Below are 25441 nucleotides of genomic sequence, written 5' to 3' on the forward strand. Positions count from 1 at the left end.
AGCATTTCTCTGATTTATTTAATTCCATATCCAATGACAGAATGGGGTATACAATCACACTATACAATACAGGGGCACTCCATCCTTTATAAGATCCACGTAATATAAAAATTGCAACATTAAAAAACCTTAGTGGACAAGAGGATGGATCATAGCCATTCATGATTTATGACAATATTCCCTCTGACTGCCCGGTTGAGGCTGGCAGACTCCAGTGAGGCATTTACAAGCTGGGTCCTCTTCTGAGAGGAAGACACTTGTCTGATCTCACTGCTGTCTGTAACTGGCCCTATTTATAACACTTGTGGAAGCTTTCTAAACCAAAGTTTGTAGCTTTGGGTTGAAAGGGTTTTTTGTGGGGGTGGGTGGGGGTATTTGGCACAGAAAGGGAGGGAATGTTCAGAGGAGAGAGAAGAAAACAAGGAGTAAAAAAATAAATCAAGACTGCTCGTTAAACAATATATGTAATTAAATACTGTTGTAGCCTTGAGCTGGGAAGGGGTGGGCAGAGAGGGCAGGGATATACAGAAAAAATAGTCAGCATTCCTGCTCCCAATCCCTATCCAGTGACCCCTGCTGGAATGTGTGCAGCGCTAATGTCGGATGAGCACTCACACATGGATTGTTAGGCAAGACAGCAGAAGGTACCAGCAGAACAGGAGGGGACGGTTTGTTATTTCTCCATAAGTGTTATAAATAGACTCCATGCACTCAAAATAAACTATTATGCATCGGATTTTTACATTCTTAGACAGCAGATACTATTATTCCCACTGTAATTAAATTAAGAACCCAGCATTCTCCCACAGTTTCACATCACTTTACTGTACAAAAAATGATTTCACAAAACACACACATATACACAGTGGACAGCAATTACCAAGTAAAAGACCAGGGGGAAAAATACCCCAGTAATATAGTCTGCCTTGAGTGTGTAGTAATTCACTGCACAATAAGTACTGTCAACAAGTTGGGATCTTCATGGAAAACTAGCTGCAAGGGCTTCCAGAGTACTTTTAGGCAGCTCCAAGTGCGCACTATCCAAATAATGCAGAAACCTGCAAAAATAACACCAGAGTTTGTAAATTAAAAAGATTTTGATTTGCTACAAATACACATCGGCCAGAATTTTTAGCTTGGCGGGTGGGCGTGTGCCTGACCTGACAGAGCGTGAAATGATGCACGATCGGCCGAGCGTGCCGACATCAACGTGCAGTGGTGCGATAGTTTGGTTGCCGGGCACACACCGGAGTCAGCAGCACGCCCACTGGTAATTAAAAGGCCTGTTAAGGCCATTAAGTTATCAGTTGACGTTAATCTTTCACTGCCCGTTCAACCTAATGGCTGGCGGGCGGGCAAAACGGTCAAGCGGCCTTTGCAATTTTTTTGGAAACCTCATCCATGGGTGGGATGCGGTTTCCAAAAGCAAATAAAAAATAAAAGTTTTTATTTTATTTGTAATTGAAAATGACAATGCTCGTGTGACGAAGTTTTCTTACATTTTTCTGCTCTTTTTTTTAAAAAAAAAATTGTCTCTTCATCTCTAGGTTATTCAGCACTCTCTTGTACACTTGCGCAAAGTTCGCACTAGGCCCGCTCTCCCTCCCTCCCTCACCCCGGCCGCACAAGCAGCCCTGAGCGCTGCCACTCGCATATCGCCCTGGGCGTGCCTTAATTAGCCTGCCAGTATGAAATCACAGCGTGGTGCCAATCACGGGCGGTGGTTGGCTTCCTGACTGATCCCGCAGGCCAAGGGCAAGATTCTTCCCCACCAGGTCAGTCTGTGTCTGATTGAGAAGACAGATGTGGGTTTGTGGACCTGAATCTCCGTGGCGTACGTCCTAGATCAAGACTGTTTTAAACTAGATCTGCTGCAGATAATACACTGCAAGCTCAAAAGCAAAGGGCAGGTTTCTCTAGCCCCAACACCGGTGGGCATTGTTGCGGGTGGGATGGGAAAATTTGGAGAGCCGTTAAAAGTCAATGGCTCTCCAAATTTTTCCGTCTGGCTCGTGACGATGCCCACTGGTGTCGGGGACAGAAAATCCCGGTCTAAGCCTCTGTAAACTGGCAGCAAAATAACTCAATTATTCTGAATCATCTTTGTCGTTCCACCACCATCCCACCTGAATAAAACATTATCATCCCAGATTAAATCACCAAACCCAGACAAACAGATTTTAGTAAACCCTAGTGACTGGTAAATGAAGCAGTTGCACTGTGAACTGTGAAAACACCCAAGAATACAGTTCCAGACGCTGACCTACTTTTTAAAGAGTGAAGTATTGTTGATGTTAGATTTGTCACTAGTGGTAGCAGTGAGAGTGAATTAAAATAGTTAGACAGCCTTAAAAACGTGTGACCCTGTGAAACTATTCCTGTGATACCAATACACAAAATAAGTTGTGATAATGTGGTTTTAAGATATCAGAGGATTAGGCTAGTGCTTCAGTATATGGCTGCATATAGGCTTGTCTGCAATTTATTGTAAAGGAATATTTCCATTCTGTGAGACACAGTCAGTTGGAGGCAGAGTGGCTCCCCACAGGTAGTTTTAATGAGCGAGCAGGGCATATCACACAGGGGCATTGACACAGGTTTTGGCCAACTTAAGCAAGTAGCATGAGGAGAAACCTAAGGGCAGGTCCACCATGGAGGCTGCTGTCAAGAAATAAGTGAGAGAGGAGATGAAACAAATGATAATCAGAAGGTTCAGAACTGAATCATAGTGTTTTTAATTGGTTTAGCTAACGAACTCATGGGCTGAATCTCACCTGCATTCTATCCTTCTAACTGAAAGGAAAATATAATTTTAACATTGAACTTTAACTCTGAGTGGGGATTTTAGAGTGTGAATCAGTGAAGGGAACCATTCTCCTTTGGCCTTTTGCTTCAAATAAATCTTCGCTGATAAGTCTTTAAACAAAGTTGTGGAGAAACATACCTGCGTTTTAGTTTGCCTTGTTCTTTCAATTTCTCTGTCCTGCAGATAGTGCGGAGAGCTGGCAGATATTCCACAGCACTTGCTCGCCTGTTACCCAGACTTACAAATGCCTTGCTAGAGAATACAGTTTTCAGCACCTCTATTCTTTTAGATGCAGTGCTGAAAGACAGACAACACACGCATATTTCAGCATTTCCCAAGTTCAACCTCAGAAAAAAAATCCTTCAAAAGGTGCTACTGATCTCACATTTATTTTCTCCTGAATGTGCAGCAGCTTCTCTGATTTTAAGCTGCTTGTAATGACCACACATCTCTATCCTTCACCTTCCTGCAGCTTGATCTGGATATCAAAGTGACTGGATGTCAATCTTACGCCAATCAATACTCACTACTGCTGTCAGAAGAGTATTAAAGATATCAACTTGTTATTCTTTGGCAGAAAGATCAGCTTCAGTTAAAATACTCAAGAGGATTGAAAGCAGTCTCAGTCAGGAAGGTTAGGCTTTCTTGTTGGGAGTTCCTGCGCGCAGGTGTGAAATGGGACGGAATGGGCTCTTTCAGAGAGAGAGAAGGAAAGGATCTCCCTGAGTGTCTTTGTTTGACTACATAAGAAGTTATGGAAATATGACAATTGGCAGGAGGGCTAAGTGGCAACTGAGCTGAAATGTCAGCATGGCAACTTAACACTCACTCATCTCATGCAAGGAAGAGAGACAAGGGAGAGACAATTTGCAGCAAGTGATTATTAAACTTTTTGGTACTGCTCGCTTTAGTGACTTCACCAAAATTTCAAAGCACTAATTAGACTTTGAACCAAATTGCTACCAAAGCATTGACAGGAGCAGTTGAAAATATTTTCTGGTTTCTAGAGCATATTGGAGATTTGGTGGAGTGGATGGATGGAAGTGAAGGCAGGAAACAGCGAGATACAGGTTACAATGGAATTCCCCTTACATTAATAATCACTGACAAAGTGACAAACTGTTAGTAGAGGAGTGTTGGTGCAAAGTTGAGATATTTGAAGCCTACCATTTATCCTGTACTTGTACAATACATATGCAGAATAACAACCCAAGCAGGTCAGTAAAGTGCATTTATATATTTAATCAAAAGGTCATGGTCAATCTGAACGCTGGAAGGTCTTACAGGAAATAAACTGGATGAATAACTCGTTAACTAACAGCAACAAAAACTGGTTAAGGGAGGCATTGGCCCTTTGTCTAATGCTCTGGTATCTTTTACATCCACCACAATCAATGGGAGAGACAGAGCTCTGATTTAAGATCACATCTGAAAGACAGTTTCAGGAAATCCACCATGCTACAGGAATGATCCATTCAAGGTCTAGTATGAAACTTAGATCTACATCTTTTGACTCAATCAAGTTGACAATGGATAGATTAAGGGAAAAAGAGCCCCCAAGATAATAATTTTACCTATCAAAGGATGTGAGAGGAAACACAGAAAAATTAATTAGATTAAAAATTAAGGAGATTTCAGAGCCTGGACGCAGGGCTAAAACAGTGTGGAATCTCTGACGACATCTCTCATCATATAAAGAAACACATTGTGATGTTTGTATGAAATGTTTGACCCATTCTGCTCTGGTGCAGTTGAAAGAGGAAGTAATTCCAAAATAACACTATCTCAAGTCTCATCTGAGACCGTGAAGGCATGGTTGGTTACACCTCAAAGATCACTCTTCTAAGAATGTGGATGCTTGTTCATTCTACACACTTTCCAGGACCTGCACTAACTGAACTGTAAACAGTACACTACAGAATGTCACTTTGGCACAGCAGTGACAGACCCATTTCTTAAACAGGGAAATGCGGGTTTGAAGTTCACTTGAGCATATAATCCAGACTGGTAGCCAGTGCGGGAGCAGCAGTGCAGATGGAGCGCCGCCAGAGCAGCAGTGCAGAGGGAGCGCCGCGCCACTAGAGCGGCAGTGCAGAGGGAGCGCCACGCCACTTAGAGCAGCTGTGCAGAGGGAGCGCCACGCCACTTAGAGCGGCAGTGCAGAGGGAGCGCCGCCAGAGCGGCAGTGCAGAGGGAGCGCCGCGCCACTAGAGCAGAGGGAGCGCCGTGCCACTAGAGCAGCTGTGCAGAGGGAGTGCCGCGCCGCTAGAGCAGCTGTGCAGAGGGAGTGCCGTGCCACTAGAGCAGCTGTGCAGAGGGAGTGCCATGCAGCTAGAGCAGCTGTGCAGAGGGAGCGCCGTGCCACTAGAGCAGCTGTGCAGAGGGAGTGCCATGCAGCTAGAGCAGCTGTGCAGAGGGAGCGCCGTGCCGCTAGAGCAGCTGTGCAGAGGGAGCGCCGTGCCGCTAGAGCAGCTGTGCAGAGGGAGCGCCGTGCCACTAGAGCAGCTGTGCAGAGGGAGCGCCGTGCCACTAGAGCAGCTGTGCAGAGGGAGCGCCGTGCCACTAGAGCAGCTGTGCAGAGGGAGCGCCGTGCCACTAGAGCAGCTGTGCAGAGGGAGTGCCGTGCCGCTAGAGCAGAGGAAGCGCCGTGCCACTAGAGCAGCTGTGCAGAGGGAGCGCCGTGCCACTACAGCAGCTGTGCAGAGGGAGCGCCGTGCCACTAGAGCAGCTGTGCAGAGGGAGCGCCGTGCCACTAGAGCAGCTGTGCAGAGGGAGTGCCGTGCCGCTAGAGCAGAGGAAGCGCCGTGCCACTAGAGCAGCTGTGCAGAGGGAGTGCCGCGCCGCTAGAGCAGAGGGAGTGCCGCGCCGCTAGAGCAGAGGGAGCGCCGCGCCGCTAGAGCAGAGGGAGCGCCGCGCCGCTAGAGCAGAGGGAGCGCCGCGCCGCTAGAGCAGAGGGAGCGCCGCGCCGCTAGAGCAGAGGGAGCGCCGCGCCGCTAGAGCAGAGGGAGCGCCGCGCCGCTAGAGCAGAGGGAGCGCCGCGCCGCTAGAGCAGAGGGAGCGCCGCGCCGCTAGAGCACAGGGAGCGCCGCGCCGCTAGAGCACAGGGAGCGCCGCGCCGCTAGAGCACAGGGAGCGCCGAGCCGCTAGAGCACAGGGAGCGCCGCGCCGCTAGAGCACAGGGAGCGCCGCGCCGCTAGAGCACAGGGAGCGCCGCGCCGCTAGAGCACAGGGAGCGCCGCGCCGCTAGAGCACAGGGAGCGCCGTGCCGCTAGAGCACAGGGAGCGCCGTGCCGCTAGAGCACAGGGAGCGCCGTGCCGCTAGAGCACAGGGAGCGCCGTGCCGCTAGGGCACAGGGAGCGCCGTGCCGCTAGGGCAGCTGTGCAGAGGGAGCGCCGCGCCGCTAGAGCAGCTGTGCAGAGGGAGTGCCGTGCCGCTAGAGCAGAGGGAGCGCCTTGCCGCTAGAGCAGAGGGAGCGCCGTGCCGCTAGAGCAGAGGGAGCGCCGTGCCGCTAGAGCAGAGGGAGCGCCGTGCCGCTAGAGCAGAGGGAGCGCCGTGCCGCTAGAGCAGAGGGAGCGCCGTGCCGCTAGAGCAGAGGGAGCGCCGTGCCGCTAGAGCAGAGGGAGCGCCGTGCCGCTAGAGCAGAGGGAGCGCCGTGCCGCTAGAGCAGAGGGAGCGCCGTGCCGCTAGAGCACAGGGAGCGCCGTGCCGCTAGAGCACAGGGAGCGCCGTGCCGCTAGAGCACAGGGAGCGCCGTGCCGCTAGAGCACAGGGAGCGCCGTGCCGCTAGAGCACAGGGAGCGCCGTGCCGCTAGAGCACAGGGAGCGCCGTGCCGCTAGAGCACAGGGAGCGCCGTGCCGCTAGAGCAGCTGTGCAGAGGGAGCGCCGTGCCGCTAGAGCAGCTGTGCAGAGGGAGCGCCGCGCCACTAGAGCAGCTGTGCAGAGGGAGCGCCGCGCCGCCAGAGCAGCTGTGCAGAGGGAGCGCCGTGCCGCTAAAGCAGCTGTGCAGAGGGAGCGCCATGCAGCTAGAGCAGCTGTGCAGAGGGAGCGCCATGCAGCTAGAGCAGCTGTGCAGAGGGAATGCCGTGCCGCTAGAGCAGAGGGAGCGCCTTGCCGCTAGAGCAGAGGGAGCGCCGTGCCGCTAGAGCAGAGGGAGCGCCGTGCCGCTAGAGCAGAGGGAGCGCCGTGCCGCTAGAGCACAGGGAGCGCCGTGCCGCTAGAGCACAGGGAGCGCCGTGCCGCTAGAGCACAGGGAGCGCCGTGCCGCTAGAGCACAGGGAGCGCCGTGCCGCTACAGCACAGGTAGCGCCGTGCCGCTACAGCACAGGGAGCGCCGTGCCGCTACAGCACAGGGAGCGCCGTGCCGCTACAGCACAGGGAGCGCCGTGCCGCTACAGCACAGGGAGCGCCGTGCCGCTAGAGCACGGGGAGCGCCGTGCCGCTAGAGCACAGGGAGCGCCGTGCCGCTAGAGCACAGGGAGCGCCGTGCCGCTAGAGCACAGGGAGCGCCGTGCCGCTAGAGCACAGGGAGCGCCGTGCCGCTAGAGCACAGGGAGCGCCGTGCCGCTAGAGCACAGGGAGCGCCGTGCCGCTAGAGCAGCTGTGCAGAGGGAGCAGCGTGCCGCTAGAGCAGCTGTGCAGAGGGAGCGCCGCGCCGCTAGAGCAGCTGTGCAGAGGGAGCGCCGCGCCGCTAGAGCAGCTGTGCAGAGGGAGCGCCGCGCCGCTAGAGCAGCTGTGCAGAGGGAGCGCCGCGCCGCTAGAGCAGCTGTGCAGAGGGAGCGCCGTGCCGCTAGAGCAGAGGGAGCGCCCTGCCGCTAGAGCAGAGGGAGCGCCCTGCCGCTAGAGCAGAGGGAGCGCCCTGCCGCTAGAGCAGAGGGAGCGCCCTGCCGCTAGAGCAGAGGGAGCGCCCTGCCGCTAGAGCAGAGGGAGCGCCCTGCCGCTAGAGCAGAGGGAGCGCCCTGCCGCTAGAGCAGAGGGAGCGCCCTGCCGCTAGAGCAGAGGGAGCGCCCTGCCGCTAGAGCAGAGGGAGCGCCCTGCCGCTAGAGCAGAGGGAGCGCCCTGCCGCTAGAGCAGAGGGAGCGCCCTGCCGCTAGAGCAGAGGGAGCGCCCTGCCGCTAGAGCAGAGGGAGCGCCCTGCCGCTAGAGCAGAGGGAGCGCCCTGCCGCTAGAGCAGAGGGAGCGCCCTGCCGCTAGAGCAGAGGGAGCGCCCTGCCGCTAGAGCAGAGGGAGCGCCCTGCCGCTAGAGCAGAGGGAGCGCCCTGCCGCTAGAGCAGAGGGAGCGCCCTGCCGCTAGAGCAGAGGGAGCGCCCTGCCGCTAGAGCAGAGGGAGCGCCCTGCCGCTAGAGCAGAGGGAGCGCCCTGCCGCTAGAGCAGAGGGAGCGCCCTGCCGCTAGAGCAGAGGGAGCGCCCTGCCGCTAGAGCAGAGGGAGCGCCCTGCCGCTAGAGCAGAGGGAGCGCCGTGCCGCTAGAGCACAGGGAGCGCCGTGCCGCTAGAGCACAGGGAGCGCCGTGCCGCTAGAGCACAGGGAGCGCCGTGCCGCTAGAGCACAGGGAGCGCCGTGCCGCTAGAGCACAGGGAGCGCCGTGCCGCTAGAGCAGCTGTGCAGAGGGAGCGCCGTGCCGCTAGAGCAGCTGTGCAGAGGGAGCGCCGCGCCGCCAGAGCAGCTGTGCAGAGGGAGCGCCGTGCCGCCAGAGCAGCTGTGCAGAGGGAGCGCCGTGCCGCCAGAGCAGCTGTGCAGAGGGAGCGCCATGCAGCTAGAGCAGCTGTGCAGAGGGAACGCCCTGCCGCTAGAGCAGAGGGAGCGCCCTGCCGCTAGAGCAGAGGGAGCGCCGTGCCGCTACAGCACAGGGAGCGCCGTGCCGCTACAGCACAGGGAGCGCCGTGCCGCTAGAGCACAGGGAGCGCCGTGCCGCTAGAGCACAGGGAGCGCCGTGCCGCTAGAGCACAGGGAGCGCCGTGCCGCTAGAGCACAGGGAGCGCCGTGCCGCTAGAGCACAGGAGCGCCGTGCCGCTAGAGCACAGGGAGCGCCGTGCCGCTAGAGCACAGGGAGCGCCGTGCCGCTAGAGCACAGGGAGCGCCGTGCCGCTAGAGCACAGGGAGCGCCGTGCCGCTAGAGCACAGGGAGCGCCGTGCCGCTAGAGCACAGGGAGCGCCGTGCCGCTAGAGCACAGGGAGCGCCGTGCCGCTAGAGCACAGGGAGCGCCGTGCCGCTAGAGCACAGGGAGCGCCGAGCCGCTAGAGCACAGGGAGCGCCGTGCCGCTAGAGCAGAGGGAGCGCCCTGCCGCTAGAGCAGAGGGAGCGCCCTGCCGCTAGAGCAGAGGGAGCGCCCTGCCGCTAGAGCAGAGGGAGCGCCCTGCCGCTAGAGCAGAGGGAGCGCCGTGCCGCTAGAGCAGAGGGAGCGCCGTGCCGCTAGAGCAGAGGGAGCGCCGTGCCGCTAGAGCACAGGGAGCGCCGTGCCGCTAGAGCACAGGGAGCGCCGTGCCGCTAGAGCACAGGGAGCGCCGTGCCGCTAGAGCACAGGGAGCGCCGTGCCGCTAGAGCAGCTGTGCAGAGGGAGCGCCGTGCCGCTAGAGCAGCTGTGCAGAGGGAGCGCCGCGCCGCCAGAGCAGCTGTGCAGAGGGAGCACCGTGCCGCCAGAGCAGCTGTGCAGAGGGAGCGCCGTGCCGCTAGAGCAGCTGTGCAGAGGGAGCGCCATGCAGCTAGAGCAGCTGTGCAGAGGGAACGCCCTGCCGCTAGAGCAGAGGGAGCGCCCTGCCGCTAGAGCAGAGGGAGCGCCGTGCCGCTAGAGCAGAGGGAGCGCCGTGCCGCTAGAGCAGAGGGAGCGCCCTGCCGCTAGAGCAGAGGGAGCGCCCTGCCGCTAGAGCAGAGGGAGCGCCCTGCCGCTAGAGCAGAGGGAGCGCCGTGCCGCTAGAGCAGAGGGAGCGCCGTGCCGCTAGAGCAGAGGGAGCGCCGTGCCGCTACAGCACAGGGAGCGCCGTGCCGCTACAGCACAGGGAGCGCCGTGCCGCTACAGCACAGGGAGCGCCGTGCCGCTACAGCACAGGGAGCGCCGTGCCGCTACAGCACAGGGAGCGCCGTGCCGCTACAGCACAGGGAGCGCCGTGCCGCTACAGCACAGGGAGCGCCGTGCCGCTACAGCACAGGGAGCGCCGTGCCGCTAGAGCACAGGGAGCGCCGTGCCGCTAGAGCACAGGGAGCGCCGTGCCGCTAGAGCACAGGGAGCGCCGTGCCGCTAGAGCACAGGGAACGCCGTGCCGCTAGAGCACAGGGAGCGCCGTGCCGCTAGAGCACAGGGAGCGCCGTGCCGCTAGAGCACAGGGAGCGCCGTGCCGCTAGAGCACAGGGAGCGCCGTGCCGCTAGAGCACAGGGAGCGCCGTGCCGCTAGAGCACAGGGAGCGCCCTGCCGCTAGAGCACAGGGAGCGCCCTGCCGCTAGAGCACAGGGAGCGCCCTGCCGCTAGAGCAGCTGTGCAGAGGGAGCGCCCTGCCGCTAGAGCAGAGGGAGCGCCCTGCCGCTAGAGCAGAGGGAGCGCCCTGCCGCTAGAGCAGAGGGAGCGCCCTGCCGCTAGAGCAGAGGGAGCGCCCTGCCGCTAGAGCAGAGGGAGCGCCCTGCCGCTAGAGCAGAGGGAGCGCCCTGCCGCTAGAGCAGAGGGAGCGCCCTGCCGCTAGAGCAGAGGGAGCGCCCTGCCGCTAGAGCAGAGGGAGCGCCCTGCCGCTAGAGCAGAGGGAGCGCCCTGCCGCTACAGCAGAGGGAGCGCCCTGCCGCTAGAGCAGAGGGAGCGCCCTGCCGCTAGAGCAGAGGGAGCGCCCTGTCGCTAGAGCAGAGGGAGCGCCCTGCCGCTAGAGCAGAGGGAGCGCCCTGCCGCTAGAGCAGAGGGAGCGCCCTGCCGCTAGAGCAGAGGGAGCGCCCTGCCGCTAGAGCAGAGGGAGCGCCCTGCCGCTAGAGCAGAGGGAGCGCCCTGCCGCTAGAGCAGAGGGAGCGCCCTGCCGCTAGAGCAGAGGGAGCGCCCTGCCGCTAGAGCAGAGGGAGCGCCCTGCCGCTAGAGCAGAGGGAGCGCCCTGCCGCTAGAGCAGAGGGAGCGCCCTGCCGCTAGAGCAGAGGGAGCGCCCTGCCGCTAGAGCAGAGGGAGCGCCGTGCCGCTAGAGCACAGGGAGCGCCGTGCCGCTAGAGCACAGGGAGCGCCGTGCCGCTAGAGCACAGGGAGCGCCGTGCCGCTAGAGCACAGGGAGCGCCGTGCCGCTAGAGCACAGGGAGCGCCGTGCCGCTAGAGCACAGGGAGCGCCGTGCCGCTAGAGCACAGGGAGCGCCGTGCCGCTAGAGCAGCTGTGCAGAGGGAGCGCCGTGCCGCTAGAGCAGCTGTGCAGAGGGAGCGCCGCGCCGCCAGAGCAGCTGTGCAGAGGGAGCACCGTGCCGCCAGAGCAGCTGTGCAGAGGGAGCGCCGTGCCGCTAGAGCAGCTGTGCAGAGGGAGCGCCATGCAGCTAGAGCAGCTGTGCAGAGGGAACGCCCTGCCGCTAGAGCAGAGGGAGCGCCCTGCCGCTAGAGCAGAGGGAGCGCCCTGCCGCTAGAGCAGAGGGAGCGCCCTGCCGCTAGAGCAGAGGGAGCGCCCTGCCGCTAGAGCAGAGGGAGCGCCCTGCCGCTAGAGCACAGGGAGCGCCCTGCCGCTAGAGCACAGGGAGCGCCCTGCCGCTAGAGCAGAGGGAGCGCCCTGCCGCTAGAGCAGAGGGAGCGCCCTGCCGCTAGAGCACAGGGAGCGCCGTGCCGCTAGAGCAGAGGGAGCGCCGTGCCGCTAGAGCACAGGGAGCGCCGTGCCGCTAGAGCACAGGGAGCGCCGTGCCGCTAGAGCACAGGGAGCGCCGTGCCGCTAGAGCACAGGGAGCGCCGTGCCGCTAGAGCACAGGGAGCGCCGTGCCGCTAGAGCACAGGGAGCGCCGTGCCGCTAGAGCAGCTGTGCAGAGGGAGCGCCGTGCCGCTTGAGCAGCTGTGCAGAGGGAGCGCCGCGCCGCCAGAGCAGCTGTGCAGAGGGAGCGCCGTGCCGCCAGAGCAGCTGTGCAGAGGGAGCGCCGTGCCGCCAGAGCAGCTGTGCAGAGGGAGCGCCATGCAGCTAGAGCAGCTGTGCAGAGGGAGCGCCCTGCCGCTAGAGCAGAGGGAGCGCCCTGCCGCTAGAGCAGAGGGAGTGCCCTGCCGCTAGAGCAGAGGGAGCGCCCTGCCGCTAGAGCAGAGGGAGCGCCCTGCCGCTAGAGCACAGGGAGCGCCGTGCCGCTAGAGCACAGGGAGCGCCGTGCCGCTAGAGCACAGGGAGCGCCGTGCCGCTAGAGCACAGGGAGCGCCGTGCCGCTAGAGCACAGGGAGCGCCGTGCCGCTAGAGCACAGGGAGCGCCGTGCCGCTAGAGCACAGGGAGCGCCGTGCCGCTAGAGCACAGGGAGCGCCGTGCCGCTAGAGCACAGGGAGCGCCGTGCCGCTAGAGCACAGGGAGCGCCGTGCCGCTAGAGCACAGGGAGCGCCGTGCCGCTAGAGCACAGGGAGCGCCGTGCCGCTAGAGCACAGGGAGCGCCGTGCCGCTAGAGCACAGGGAGCGCCGTGCCGCTAGAGCACAGGGAGCGCCGTGCCGCTAGAGCACAGGGAGCGCCGTGCCGCTAGAGCACAGGGAGCGCCGTGCCGCTAGAGCAGCTGTGCAGAGGGAGCGCCGTGCCGCTAGAGCATCTGTGCAGAGGGAGCGCCGTGCCGTTAGAGCAGAGGGAGCGCCGTGCCGCTAGAGCAGAGGGAGCGCCGTGCCGCTAGAGCAGAGGGAGCGCCGTGCCGCTAGAGCAGAGGGAGCGCCGTGCCGCTAGAGCAGAGGGAGCGCCCTGCCGCTAGAGCAGAGGGAGCGCCCTGCCGCTAGAGCAGAGGGAGCGCCCTGCCGCTAGAGCAGAGGGAGCGCCCTGCCGCTAGAGCAGAGGGAGCGCCCTGCCGCTAGAGCAGAGGGAGCGCCCTGCCGCTAGAGCAGAGGGAGCGCCCTGCCGCTAGAGCAGAGGGAGCGCCCTGCCGCTAGAGCAGAGGGAGCGCCCTGCCGCTAGAGCAGAGGGAGCGCCCTGCCGCTAGAGCAGAGGGAGCGCCCTGCCGCTAGAGCAGAGGGAGCGCCCTGCCGCTAGAGCAGAGGGAGCGCCCTGCCGCTAGAGCAGAGGGAGCGCCCTGCCGCTAGAGCAGAGGGAGCGCCCTGCCGCTAGAGCAGAGGGAGCGCCCTGCCGCTAGAGCAGAGGGAGCGCCCTGCCGCTAGAGCAGAGGGAGCGCCCTGCCGCTAGAGCAGAGGGAGCGCCCTGCCGCTAGAGCAGAGGGAGCGCCCTGCCGCTAGAGCAGAGGGAGCGCCCTGCCGCTAGAGCAGAGGGAGCGCCCTGCCGCTAGAGCAGAGGGAGCGCCCTGCCGCTAGAGCAGAGGGAGCGCCCTGCCGCTAGAGCAGAGGGAGCGCCCTGCCGCTAGAGCAGAGGGAGCGCCCTGCCGCTAGAGCAGAGGGAGCGCCCTGCCGCTAGAGCAGAGGGAGCGCCCTGCCGCTAGAGCACAGGGAGCGCCCTGCCGCTAGAGCAGAGGGAGCGCCCTGCCGCTAGAGCAGAGGGAGCGCCCTGCCGCTAGAGCACAGGGAGCGCCCTGCCGCTAGAGCACAGGGAACGCCCTGCCGCTAGAGCAGAGGGAGCGCCCTGCCGCTAGAGCACAGGGAGCGCCCTGCCGCTAGAGCAGAGGGAGCGCCCTGCCGCTAGAGCAGAGGGAGCGCCCTGCCGCTAGAGCAGAGGGAGCGCCCTGCCGCTAGAGCAGAGGGAGCGCCGTGCCGCTAGAGCAGAGGGAGCGCCGTGCCGCTAGAGCACAGGGAGCGCCGTGCCGCTAGAGCACAGGGAGCGCCGTGCCGCTAGAGCACAGGGAGCGCCGTGCCGCTAGAGCACAGGGAGCGCCGTGCCGCTAGAGCACAGGGAGCGCCGTGCCGCTAGAGCACAGGGAGCGCCGTGCCGCTAGAGCACAGGGAGCGCCGTGCCGCTAGAGCAGCTGTGCAGAGGGAGCGCCGTGCCGCTAGAGCAGCTGTGCAGAGGGAGCGCCGCGCCGCCAGAGCAGCTGTGCAGAGGGAGCACCGTGCCGCCAGAGCAGCTGTGCAGAGGGAGCGCCGTGCCGCTAGAGCAGCTGTGCAGAGGGAGCGCCATGCAGCTAGAGCAGCTGTGCAGAGGGAACGCCCTGCCGCTAGAGCAGAGGGAGCGCCGTGCCGCTAGAGCAGAGGGAGCGCCGTGCCGCTAGAGCAGAGGGAGCGCCGTGCCGCTAGAGCAGAGGGAGCGCCGTGCCGCTAGAGCACAGGGAGCGCCGTGCCGCTAGAGCACAGGGAGCGCCGTGCCGCTAGAGCACAGGGAGCGCCGTGCCGCTAGAGCACAGGGAGCGCCGTGCCGCTAGAGCACAGGGAGCGCCGTGCCGCTAGAGCACAGGGAGCGCCGTGCCGCTAGAGCACAGGGAGCGCCGTGCCGCTAGAGCACAGGGAGCGCCGTGCCGCTAGAGCACAGGGAGCGCCGTGCCGCTAGAGCACAGGGAGCGCCGTGCCGCTAGAGCACAGGGAGCGCCGTGCCGCTAGAGCACAGGGAGCGCCGTGCCGCTAGAGCAGCTGTGCAGAGGGAGCGCCGTGCCGCTAGAGCATCTGTGCAGAGGGAGCGCCGTGCCGCTAGAGCAGAGGGAGCGCCGTGCCGCTAGAGCAGAGGGAGCGCCCTGCCGCTAGAGCAGAGGGAGCGCCCTGCCGCTAGAGCAGAGGGAGCGCCCTGCCGCTAGAGCAGAGGGAGCGCCCTGCCGCTAGAGCAGAGGGAGCGCCCTGCCGCTAGAGCAGAGGGAGCGCCCTGCCGCTAGAGCAGAGGGAGCGCCCTGCCGCTAGAGCAGAGGGAGCGCCCTGCCGCTAGAGCAGAGGGAGCGCCCTGCCGCTAGAGCAGAGGGAGCGCCCTGCCGCTAGAGCAGAGGGAGCGCCCTGCCGCTAGAGCAGAGGGAGCGCCCTGCCGCTAGAGCAGAGGGAGCGCCCTGCCGCTAGAGCAGAGGGAGCGCCCTGCCGCTAGAGCAGAGGGAGCGCCCTGCCGCTAGAGCAGAGGGAGCGCCCTGCCGCTAGAGCAGAGGGAGCGCCCTGCCGCTAGAGCAGAGGGAGCGCCCTGCCGCTAGAGCAGAGGGAGCGCCCTGCCGCTAGAGCAGAGGGAGCGCCCTGCCGCTAGAGCAGAGGGAGCGCCCTGCCGCTAGAGCAGAGGGAGCGCCCTGCCGCTAGAGCAGAGGGAGCGCCCTGCCGCTAGAGCAGAGGGAGCGCCCTGCCGCTAGAGCAGAGGGAGCGCCCTGCCGCTAGAGCAGAGGGAGCGCCCTGCCGCTAGAGCAGAGGGAGCGCCCTGCCGCTAGAGCAGAGGGAGCGCCCTGCCGCTAGAGCAGAGGGAGCGCCCTGCCGCTAGAGCACAGGGAGCGCCGTGCCGCTAGAGCACAGGGAGCGCCGTGCCGCTAGAGCAGAGGGAGCGCCGTGCCGCTAGAGCAGCTGTGCAGAGGGAGCGCCGCGCCGCCAGAGCAGCTGTGCAGAGGGAGCGCCGCGCCGCCAGAGCAGCTGTGCAGAGGGAGCGCCGCGCCGCCAGAGCAGCTGTGCAGAGGGAGCGCCGTGCCGCTAGAGCAGCTGTGCAGAGGGAGCGCCATGCAGCTAGAGCAGAGGGAACGCCCTGCCGCTAGAGCAGAGGGAGCGCCCTGCCGCTAGAGCAGAGGGAGCGCCGTGCCGCTACAGCACAGGGAGCGCCGTGCCGCTACAGCACAGGGAGCGCCGTGCCGCTAGAGCACAGGGAGCGCGTGCCGCTAGAGCACAGGGAGCGCCGTGCCGCTAGAGCACAGGGAGCGCCGTGCCGCTAGAGCACAGGGAGCGCCGTGCCGCTAGAGCACAGGGAGCGCCGTGCCGCTAGAGCACAGGGAGCGCCGTGCCGCTAGAGCACAGGGAGCGCCGTGCCGCTAGAGCACAGGGAGCGCCGTGCCGCTAGAGCACAGGGAGCGCCGTGCCGCTAGAGCACAGGGAGCGCCGTGCCGCTAGAGCACAGGGAGCGCCGTGCCGCTAGAGCACAGGGAGCGCCGTGCCGCTAGAGCACAGGGAGCGCCGTGCCGCTAGAGCACAGGGAGCGCCGTGCCGCTAGAGCACAGGGAGCGCCGTGCCGCTAGAGCACAGGGAGCGCCGTGCCGCTAGAGCACAGGGAGCGCCGTGCCGCTAGAGCACAGGGAGCGCCGTGCCGCTAGAGCACAGGGAGCGCCGTGCCGCTAGAGCAGCTGTGCAGAGGGAGCAGCGTGCCGCTAGAGCAGCTGTGCAGAGGGAGCGCCGCGCCACTAGAGCAGCTGTGCAGAGGGAGCACCGTGCCGCTAGAGCAGCTGTGCAGAGGGAGCGCCGTGCCGCTAGAGCAGCTGTGTAGAGGGAGTGCCGTGCCGCTAGAGCAGCTGTGCAGAGGGAGCGCCGTGCCGCTAGAGCAGCTGTGCAGAGGGAGCGCCATGCCGCTAGAGCAGCTGTGCAGAGGAACGCCGTGCCGCTAGAGCAGCTGTGCAGAGGGAGCGCCGTGCTGCTAGAGCAGCTGTGCAGAGGGAGCGCCATGCAGCTAGAGCAGCTGTGCAGAGGGAGCGCCATGCAGCTAGAGCAGCTGTGCAGAGGGAGCGCCATGCAGCTAGAGCAGCTGTGCAGAGGGAGCGCTATGCAGCTAGAGCAGCTGTGCAGAGGGAGCGCCATGCAGCTAGAGCAGCTGTGCAGAGGGAGTGCCGTGCCGCTAGAGCAGAGGGAGCGCCGTGCCACTACAGCAGCTGTGCAGAGGGAGTGCCGTGCTGCTAAATCAGCTGTGCAGAGGGAGTGCCGCGCCACTAGAGCAGCTGTGCAGAGGGAACGCCATGCTGCTAGAGCGGCTGTGCAGAGGGAGCGCCGTGCCGCTAGAGCAGCTGTGCAGAGGAGCGCCGTGCTGCTAGAGCAGCTGTGCAGAGGGAGTGCCATGCAGCTAGAGCAGCTGTGCAGAGGGAGTGCCGTGCAGCTAGAGCAGCTGTGCAGAGGGAGCACCATGCCACTAGAGCTCCCTTCAAGGGCAACTAGGGATGGACAATAAATGCTGGCCCAGTCACTGAAGCCCACATCCTGTGAATGAATAAAAAAAAAAACTTCGGTTCTGGGGGCTGTGGTTCGAACCCATCGGCTATGGTGCTGTAATTCAGTTTCCCATTTGTCTTTGTTTATGGTTAGCTCATACTAGTTTGGACATAGATACCTCTGGTCCCGCCCCATGGGAAATTCTATCCCACCACTGGCTTGTATTTTTTTTAAATTTTCAATACTGTTGAAGTTATCTGTACTGAACTTCGTTTCATGCATTTCAACAAAGATTTAAATATACTAAAATCTTGCCTGTACTTCTAAATCTACAACTCATCTTTGCATCATCAGTGACTAACTAGACAGCCTAGATTGATACCGAGATCCCAGATTATTTATGTACATCAAGACTAGAAGAGGGTTCAAGCTCAGACTGCTAGGATACCACGCTCCACAGTTACCCTCCCTTACCAACACCCACTCTGTACTCTCATTAGCCAGTTAGTTATCTACATAAACATCCTATTCCGAAGTTAACACACTGCTCCGACTGACAAGCTCAGTTTTTCACAGAGTCAGGAATTTATAAAAATAAAACCATAGTGGCAGAAATTTTGCACACTTATTCAAGAAGTTTCACAAATTTTGCAGAAGTCAGTGAGGCAAATAACATGCCAGAGAGAACAAGATACAAGTGTCAACTGTTAAATCCCACCTTGTGATTCAAGTATGTTCTATTTGTGGCATCACAGATGTAGAGTTTGCAGCAAAATCTTTCTGACTTCCTCTTTTAAAAAAAGAGGAAGGGAAGAACTTGCATTCACTGAACATTTTCAGTCTCAGGGCATCACAAAGCCAACAAAGCGCTTTCGAAGTGTGTCACACTTTTAAAGTACAGAAGTACAGCAGCTACTTTGTGCACAGTAAGCTCCCACTGACAAAAATGTGATAAACAACCAGGCAATGTATTTCAGTGATGTTGACCGAGGGATAAGTAATAGCTCCAGGACACTGGGGAGAACTCACTTGATCTTTTTTGAATAAAACCATGAGAACTTTTAAGGCCACCTGAGTAGGTTTAACACCACTTCCAAAAGACAGCACCGCTGATGGTGTAGCTCTCCTTCAGTACCACACTGGAATGTTGACCCAGATTTTATCCTCAGACCCTGGAGTGGGGCTTCAGCCACATTCTACTGACTCAGGGGGAGAGCACTACCCACTGAGCCAAACGGCTAGTGCAGATTCCTATACCTATACTTACAGAATCATTAAATCACTGAGATAAATACTCATTTTTTTTCTTCACATATAATAATGAGGGAGCCATAAAATTTAAAGGCTGGGGAATCTCTACAAGTTCAACTGCACCACCAACAGGTGTTTAGTGGCATTGCACCCACACAGACAGTACCATAATTGGGGGGAAAAAAAACAATCATTCTTGGGACGTGGGCACCCCTAAAGAGCCAGCTTTTTTTTCTTGTGCATTTCTTGGGCCTTCTTCTTAAAGCACTTACGTAGATGACTAACTGGCTAATGAGAGTACAGAGTGGGTGTTGGTAAGGGAGGGTAACTGTGGAGCGTGGTATCCTAGCAGTCTGAGCTTGAACTCTTTTCTAGTCTTGATGTACATAAATAATCTGGGATCTCGGTATCAATCTACGCTGTCTTGTTAGTCATTGATGATGCAAAGATGAGTTGTAGATTTAGAAGCAGGGGCAAGGTTTTTAAACAGCTTTAAATCTTTGCTGAAATGCATGAAATGAAGTTCAGTACAGATAACTTCAACAGTATTGAAAATGTTGGGAAGGTGCTCCCACTGTTAGGAGGCCCAAAGTTTGACACAGTGACGATGATGGAACTGTTAGGATGGTGTACAACTGGAGGTGACAGTATCCCCACAGACCTGCTGCCCTCCTCTTCCTAGATAGTGGAGGTAACAGATTTGGGAGGTGGCACTGAAAAACCCTTGGTGAGTTTCTGCAGTGTATCCTGTGGATAGTGGATGCTGCAGTCACAGTGCACCAGTGGTGGAGGGAGTGAATGTTTAAGTCAGTGGGTGTGCTGCCGATCAAATGGGCTGCATAAGTAAGAGGATTGCTTAGTACGACAAAACAACAGAAAATGTGGAAACGCTCTGGAGGTTTGTCCATTTCCTCATGACTGGAAAATATTCGGTCAACAGCATTTACAAAAGAACAGAACAAGGGAAAGGGGAAAAGGAAAAAGAAATTGAATGTCTTGGGAAATACTTGGGTGAAGGACTGGAGACAGTTAAATGGCAGCAGGAAACAAAAGGAGGTATAGGTGAGAGAGATCAGAAATAAAAGACGTTTATAGGCATGTGTGAGAATAGCTAAAAGAGCTGGGTACAAAGAGAAGCGTGAAAAGCAGCAGGGTGGGGTGTGCAGCAAAGATTCCTGCTGCCCGGATATCTAACAGAGCCTCATGTACAGGCTGCATCAGCTCGTGGCTCATCGTAGGAATAGGTTGTCCCCAATCCTAGATATTAATTCCAGAACAGGCAGAAATTTAAAGATTTAACACTGACCAAGTCTGTGAGAATAGCTCCCACATAGCTGGGCAGGTGTGTGGTCGTGCTATAAGCACAAACATGTCGTGCAGGGGACAAACAGGCCGTACGCAAACAGTGATCCCTTTAAGAGGCACGCATACTTGGTAAGCTTAAAGGATTGAGCAGTGCCACAAACAGGCCAGACACAGCAAAGGGTTATTAGAGACAACGCTGGTGACAGGGTTGCTAAGTAAAAGTTACACAGTGATGGATTGCAACAGCCTGAGAAACAAGTTCTAAATTTTCCCCTCCACAACTATATATAGGAGTGGGGGGAGGGGGGGAGGTATATATGAACAAGGAACTGTAATAACATTAAAAAAAAATGTCCTGGTGCAATCCAGTGAATTAAATAATTTTAAAACACAGAATGCAGTTATAAGCGTCAAACATACCTGGTGTGATAATGGGAAGACTGTGTGAACACAGCATTACGGTTTTGGTGATTTGGAATGTGAAGGGTGAGCTCCTCCATTGGGTCTTTCGCTGGTTCCTCGCACTTGGTAACTGAAGGATCCACGATTTGTTGAATCTGCGACCGACACTTCTTCCAGCTCAAGGCTTCCACAGTTGCTCTCATCTCCCCAAAGCTGTGGGAGGACCACCAATCTCCCAACTCCACACCCCCCTCATCCAACATGCCGTTTTTAATCTCTGCGGCAGCCCAGTGATAACCACTCTGTCCACATGAACCCTCTCTCTCAACCGCACCTCTGCGTAGACAGCAGTCCAAGAACGAGATACTGTCTGTGAACTCAGCTAGAGATCCGAGACACAAAGATACCGCCTCACAACACTTATGTTCTGCTAGTGTCCTTGGCTTCTTTTCAGTAATTTTGGAGGGATCAGTCTCATTCCTGGAGGGACCATCCCCACTCACTCTGCTAGCTTGGCTTTCTGCTGCTTTTCCAGCAACACAAGGTGAGGTAGGAATTTCATTTGGTAAAGTCACAAAGGTACTGCTCTCATTCAGCTCCGTGTCAAACAAGTCACTATCATCGAACAAGACGTTTCTTCTGTGTCGTTTCGTTCTGCCCGAGATTTTTACAGGACTGGCATCGACTGATGTGTTACTATCCTGAAGCCTTCTTCCAGCTGTACATGCGGGATTGCAGATGGAAGGCTCAGAGTCCTCTGCAATCAGATTTTCAGGCCCCTCTGGATCAGGGACAACTCGGACTGGCAGAGGCAGAAGAAACGCCAAGTTATGGAATATGAAGTCCAGCCGTCTCCTCTGGAACTCCAGGAGAATCTGCACTTGACTTCTCCACTGCTCCAGTGAAATGACCTCCTGCTGAAAGGCAAATCACAAACCATACAGATACAGACCAGTATTAAAAAGAGTCACTGGAGCACCTGCTGTAACCCTCTCAATGTGTCAGAGCTTCAGAAGAAATCTACACTGCAGGCTGTTCTCAACACAAAAGCTATTTAAAAAAAAACATTTGGGTTCACTACTTAAGAGTTTCTTGAATCTACTCATGTACAAGGTAAACTATTTCTTCTGCTACTGTCTGTCCAGAGCACCACATTTGACTCCCTCGATGTATTACCTTACAACCAATGTGTGATGATTCCTCACAGCTGAGTTTTATATTTGCCAGTCTCTAGCAGGCTTGTCTTGTCTCTGGGTTCTTTCCATTATGAGGCACTTCTAGTCAGCCAGATCGTTAACCTGACTCTCGGCCTCTGACCAGCAGGTGGTATGCTGGCCATTAGTTTGGTTCCTACTTTTCCACTGTTTGGATGGGCCAACTAGAAGGTTCAAGTGATCAGCTATTTAACTAATATTCCATTTTAACCTGTCTCCCCCTTTCTCTGAAGGTGCTGACTCCCTATGGGAAATGATTCCACGGGTACTGCCCTACCACTCCACCACCCTCAGTATCTCGCCCTTCACATATGTACCTCAAACAAGGGAATAACGGTTTATATTTGTTAGCAGGGAACAGTTACCTTGAACATGGAAAAGAGATCACTTGAACATCCAGTAGTGTGTTTTAAGCCAAGCAGGTTCTCTGTGCATCCTGCGCTACATTTGGGAACATCCTGCGTCTTTACAATGGAGCCGTTCTTTGATGAATTCTCCAGGGTGTCTTCAGCAGCATCAGCATTTCCAACTGATTCTTCTCGAGCTGGGCTTGGAACCATGCTCATTTCTTCAACTGAACAATGATGAAATCCACATAAAAAGGTAAAGAACGTTTTTTAAAAAAAATAAAAAGTACATTTTTAATTTTGGAACAATTACACATTATACTAGATATGAAACACAATAACAATCTCTGTAACGATCTTGTAGGACATATGGGACCTCATTTAAGGGCCCTCATGTCTCACAGCAATACAGCAATTTCACTAGTTCTGTTGGGAACTGCTATTTTTTTTATTCATTCACGGAAGGTGGGCTTCGCTGGGTGGGCCAGCATTTATTTGCCCATCCCTAGTTGCCCTTGAGAAGGTGGTAGTGAGCTGCCTTCTTGAACCGCTGTAGTCCATGTGGTATAGGTACACCTAACAGCACTGTGGGTCAAAGTAATTCAAAATTCTTGATTCAGTATTATAAATATGAACCTCATTTGGGAAGAGCCAGACTGAAGATTATTCAGGTTTCACTTACCTTCAGCAGGGAGAGGCTTATCCACTTGGTAGCCACCTCCAGTTCTCACCCAGAACTGCAAGTGGAGGATGCTCTGTCGTATGTCACACTTATTAAGAGCAAGTAGCGCAGTGAGGTCCTTAGTATCAGTTCTTAAATTTTCAGCTAGGCACAAGAGCTGGAGGTAGCTGGCAACATTTGTCTGGTGTAAAAGAACAGAAAACAATACCCTTATTTTCATGGAACAAAACAAGGCTGCATATGTAGTGATGTCATGAGTATCAGCCAACTTGGAGATGATTGCAATTCCCCTGTCAATCATGCCTGGAGACCGCTGTGCAGTCTGTGACTGGGATTGATTCCATGCACATAATTTATTTAATGTAACTATCCTTGAACTCACTGCATTTACTGGAGAAATAATCCTGCTTTTATTGGAAGGCTGTGTTTGTAGTTTCAAGATGGGTTCTGTTTGCTGCAGTTCATAGAGACTCTGCTTCAATGGGCTGTTTGTTGTAAAACAGACTGTTTGCTGCAAGTCCAGCCACAAGTCCCACCAATGTTTGACTTATTGGCCAACACAGTGGCGTCAATACTCACTTTGATAAAGTAAGGTAATCTTATGTGAGTTTTAAAAGCTCAATACTAGGCTTGGTGAAAGCACTTCATATTTCAACATATGGCCTTGGATGGTTGGTGAAAACAACAGCCTTAACTGGGCAGTTAGCAGCATCTGGTTATGTTCTGGATCCCCCATTATATGTCATAATGGAGGGGACTGCGCTCCACTTCCCCACCAGGCTTACACTGAAAACTAATCAAGAATTCCCCAATTTCAGGGGTCAATGCCAATGAATGAATATCCCAGCATGTGAATGAAGACAAATACATCATAAACGAAATATGGTGTAACTTTAATCACCAAACAGCAATTACGGAATGTAAACAATAAATGAAGCTAGGCAGTATCCCACACATTTTGCTTTTATCTTAGTGTCCCACACATGCTTTGTTCTGGATTAACTCTAGTTTGTGATAGGGATCAAAAACAGAAAATGCTGGAAAAACTCAGCAGGTCTAACAGCATCTGTGGAGAGAAAAAAAAGTTAACGTTTCGAGTCCTTATGGCTTCTTCAGAGCTCTGAAGAAAAGTCATAAAGACTCAAAACGTTAACTCTGTTGTCTTTCTCTCCACAGATGCTGTTAGGCCTGCTGAGTTTTTCCAGCACTTTATGTTTTTATTTCAGATTTCCAGCATCTGCAGTATTTCACTTTTATCTATGTAATCAGGATGGTAAATGATAGGCAGGGAGTGGATACCAGTAACTGATATTCGACTTACAAGAAGATTTTAAAAGGCAAAAGTCACTTCCTTGTGCTACTCACAAAGCCAAAGTAGAGGTGCCAGAGGTGGGTTTGCTGGTTATTCGCTATCTATAGTTAATGCAATGCTTGAGGAGACTCTGGGAAAACATATATTGTACCCATATTTGAAACCACCAGGGATGCCCTTTCCAGATGACTATTCTGAAAATAAGGCAGTGCATCTTTCACATGACTCCCATTCTATGTTTAATAGTATCATCTGCAACAGTATGCTGAATAATTCCTGCCTGAGCTTTGAAGCAGTTTTGTAAACAGGTTACACAAATCAGTTAAATCCTGTAAGTCACCTGATAGATATCTTGTCATTCTATCACAGGATTTCTTACTGCATGTGGTGCAATGGAGAGAATGAAGTTTAACTTCTTCAAACCAACAATGGGATGAGTGAGGAGAATATAGGGAAGCCACAAATTGATTTATTTCTGTCACAGTTTATAGTGTCAGATATTATGACCAAAATAGTTGTAAACGCATGGAGAGAGCTTGAGACTCCTCTGCAGCATGGATATAAACTGGTTATCTATATTTTAAATTGCAGCTTGTGTGTAAGCTTTCAAATATATTTCATGGGTCCCGCTTTTTGAACTGAGAATTTTCTGACACTCAGGTGAAGGACTCAAGAGCTAAGTGTGCCCATAAGACTATACCTCAGCACCAGTCAGTCAATGCCTGCAGGAAATGTGGGAAAGCAGGAGATGAGAATTCTGTAATACTCAGAAATAAGTAACAAGAACATAGAATCATAAAGTTGATATATCACAGAAGGCTGCCATTTGGCCTGTCGAGTTCATGCTGGCTCTCTCTGTAAGAGCAATTCAGCAAGTCCCAATCTCCCGCCTTTTCCCTGTAACCCTGCAAACCTTTTATCTCCAGGTAATTATCCAATTCCCTTTTGAAAGCCACAGTTGAATCTGCATCCACCAGGAGGGAGACAGAAAGTAGGAAACTATAGGCCAGTTAGCCTAACATCTGCCATAGGGGAAAGCTGAAATCCACTATTAAGGAAGTAGTAGCAGGACATTTAGAAAATCATAATAAAAACCATGTTGAGTCTACTTGATTGTATGAAAGGGAAATCGTGTTTGACAAATTTATTAAAGTACTTTGAGGATGAGTGTGGATAAAGGACAACCAACGATATAGTGTATTTGGATTACCAAAAGGCATTAGATAAGGTGCTACCATAAGAAGGTAAGAGTGCACAGTGTTGGGGGTAGAGGATTGGTTAGCTAACAAAACTAGTCAACAGAAAAGAGTCAGGATAAATGGATCAATTTTCAGTTTGACAAACTATAACTAGTGGTGCGCCACAGGGACCCATGCTGGGCCCTCAACTATCTACAATTTATAATAAAACTTGAATGAAAGGATTGAGCATATTGTAATTAAATTTGTTGATGATACAAAGAAAGGTGGGAAAGCAAGGAGGACACAGGGTCCACAAAGGAATGTAGGTAGGTTAAGTAAGTAGGTAAAAAATTAGCAGATGGAGTATAATGCAGGAAAACAGGAGGATATTCACTTCAGTAGGAAGAATAGAAAAACGGAGAGGGTTACAGAACGCTGTGGTACAGCGGGATCTGGGTGCCCTCATACGTGAATCACAAAAAAGGTAGTATTCAGGAACAGCAAGTAATTAGGAAGGCAAATAGAATGTTGGCTTTTATAGCAAGGGGGATGGAATATAAAGTTGGGAAGTCTTTCTACAACTGTACAGGGCATTGGTGAGACCACATCTAGGGGAGAGTTTTCTCCCCGTCAGGGGGGTTGGACAGGAGCGGGCAGGCGTGCAGCCAATCGCCGCCCACAATCGGCTGCGCGCCCCCAATTCACGTGGGCAGGCCAATTAAGGCCGGCCCAGCGTGATGCGCACCTGGAAGCGCTGAGCGCTCCCTGTGCGGGCGGGGGGAGTAGGCTGAGTCGGGGCCTGTGAGGAACGCAGAAACCTCCCTGAGGCAAAGAGCTGCCTCAGGGAGATTAGTTTGATTTTTTTAAATTTTAATAAAGGCAG

At 56.0% G+C, this 25441-nt stretch overlaps 1 protein-coding gene across 1 annotated transcript in view; it reads right to left on the reverse strand.

Annotated features, from left to right (window-relative positions):
• Positions 1-25441, reverse strand: part of atad5a (ATPase family AAA domain containing 5a) — a 61814-nt gene continuing 36373 nt past the window's right edge. Inside the window, exons 20-24 of the mRNA XM_041217408.1 lie at positions 22066-22246; positions 21402-21610; positions 19841-20739; positions 2945-3103; positions 1-1058 (exon numbers count right to left, since the gene is read on the reverse strand). Of these exons, the coding sequence (XP_041073342.1) occupies positions 980-1058; positions 2945-3103; positions 19841-20739; positions 21402-21610; positions 22066-22246 (1527 nt within the window). The 3' untranslated portion in view covers positions 1-979. The remainder of the gene's footprint in view (positions 1059-2944; positions 3104-19840; positions 20740-21401; positions 21611-22065; positions 22247-25441) is intronic.

This window comes from Carcharodon carcharias, chromosome 22 (assembly GCF_017639515.1).
Source record: "Carcharodon carcharias isolate sCarCar2 chromosome 22, sCarCar2.pri, whole genome shotgun sequence".
Classification (NCBI taxonomy): Eukaryota; Metazoa; Chordata; class Chondrichthyes; order Lamniformes; family Lamnidae; genus Carcharodon; species Carcharodon carcharias.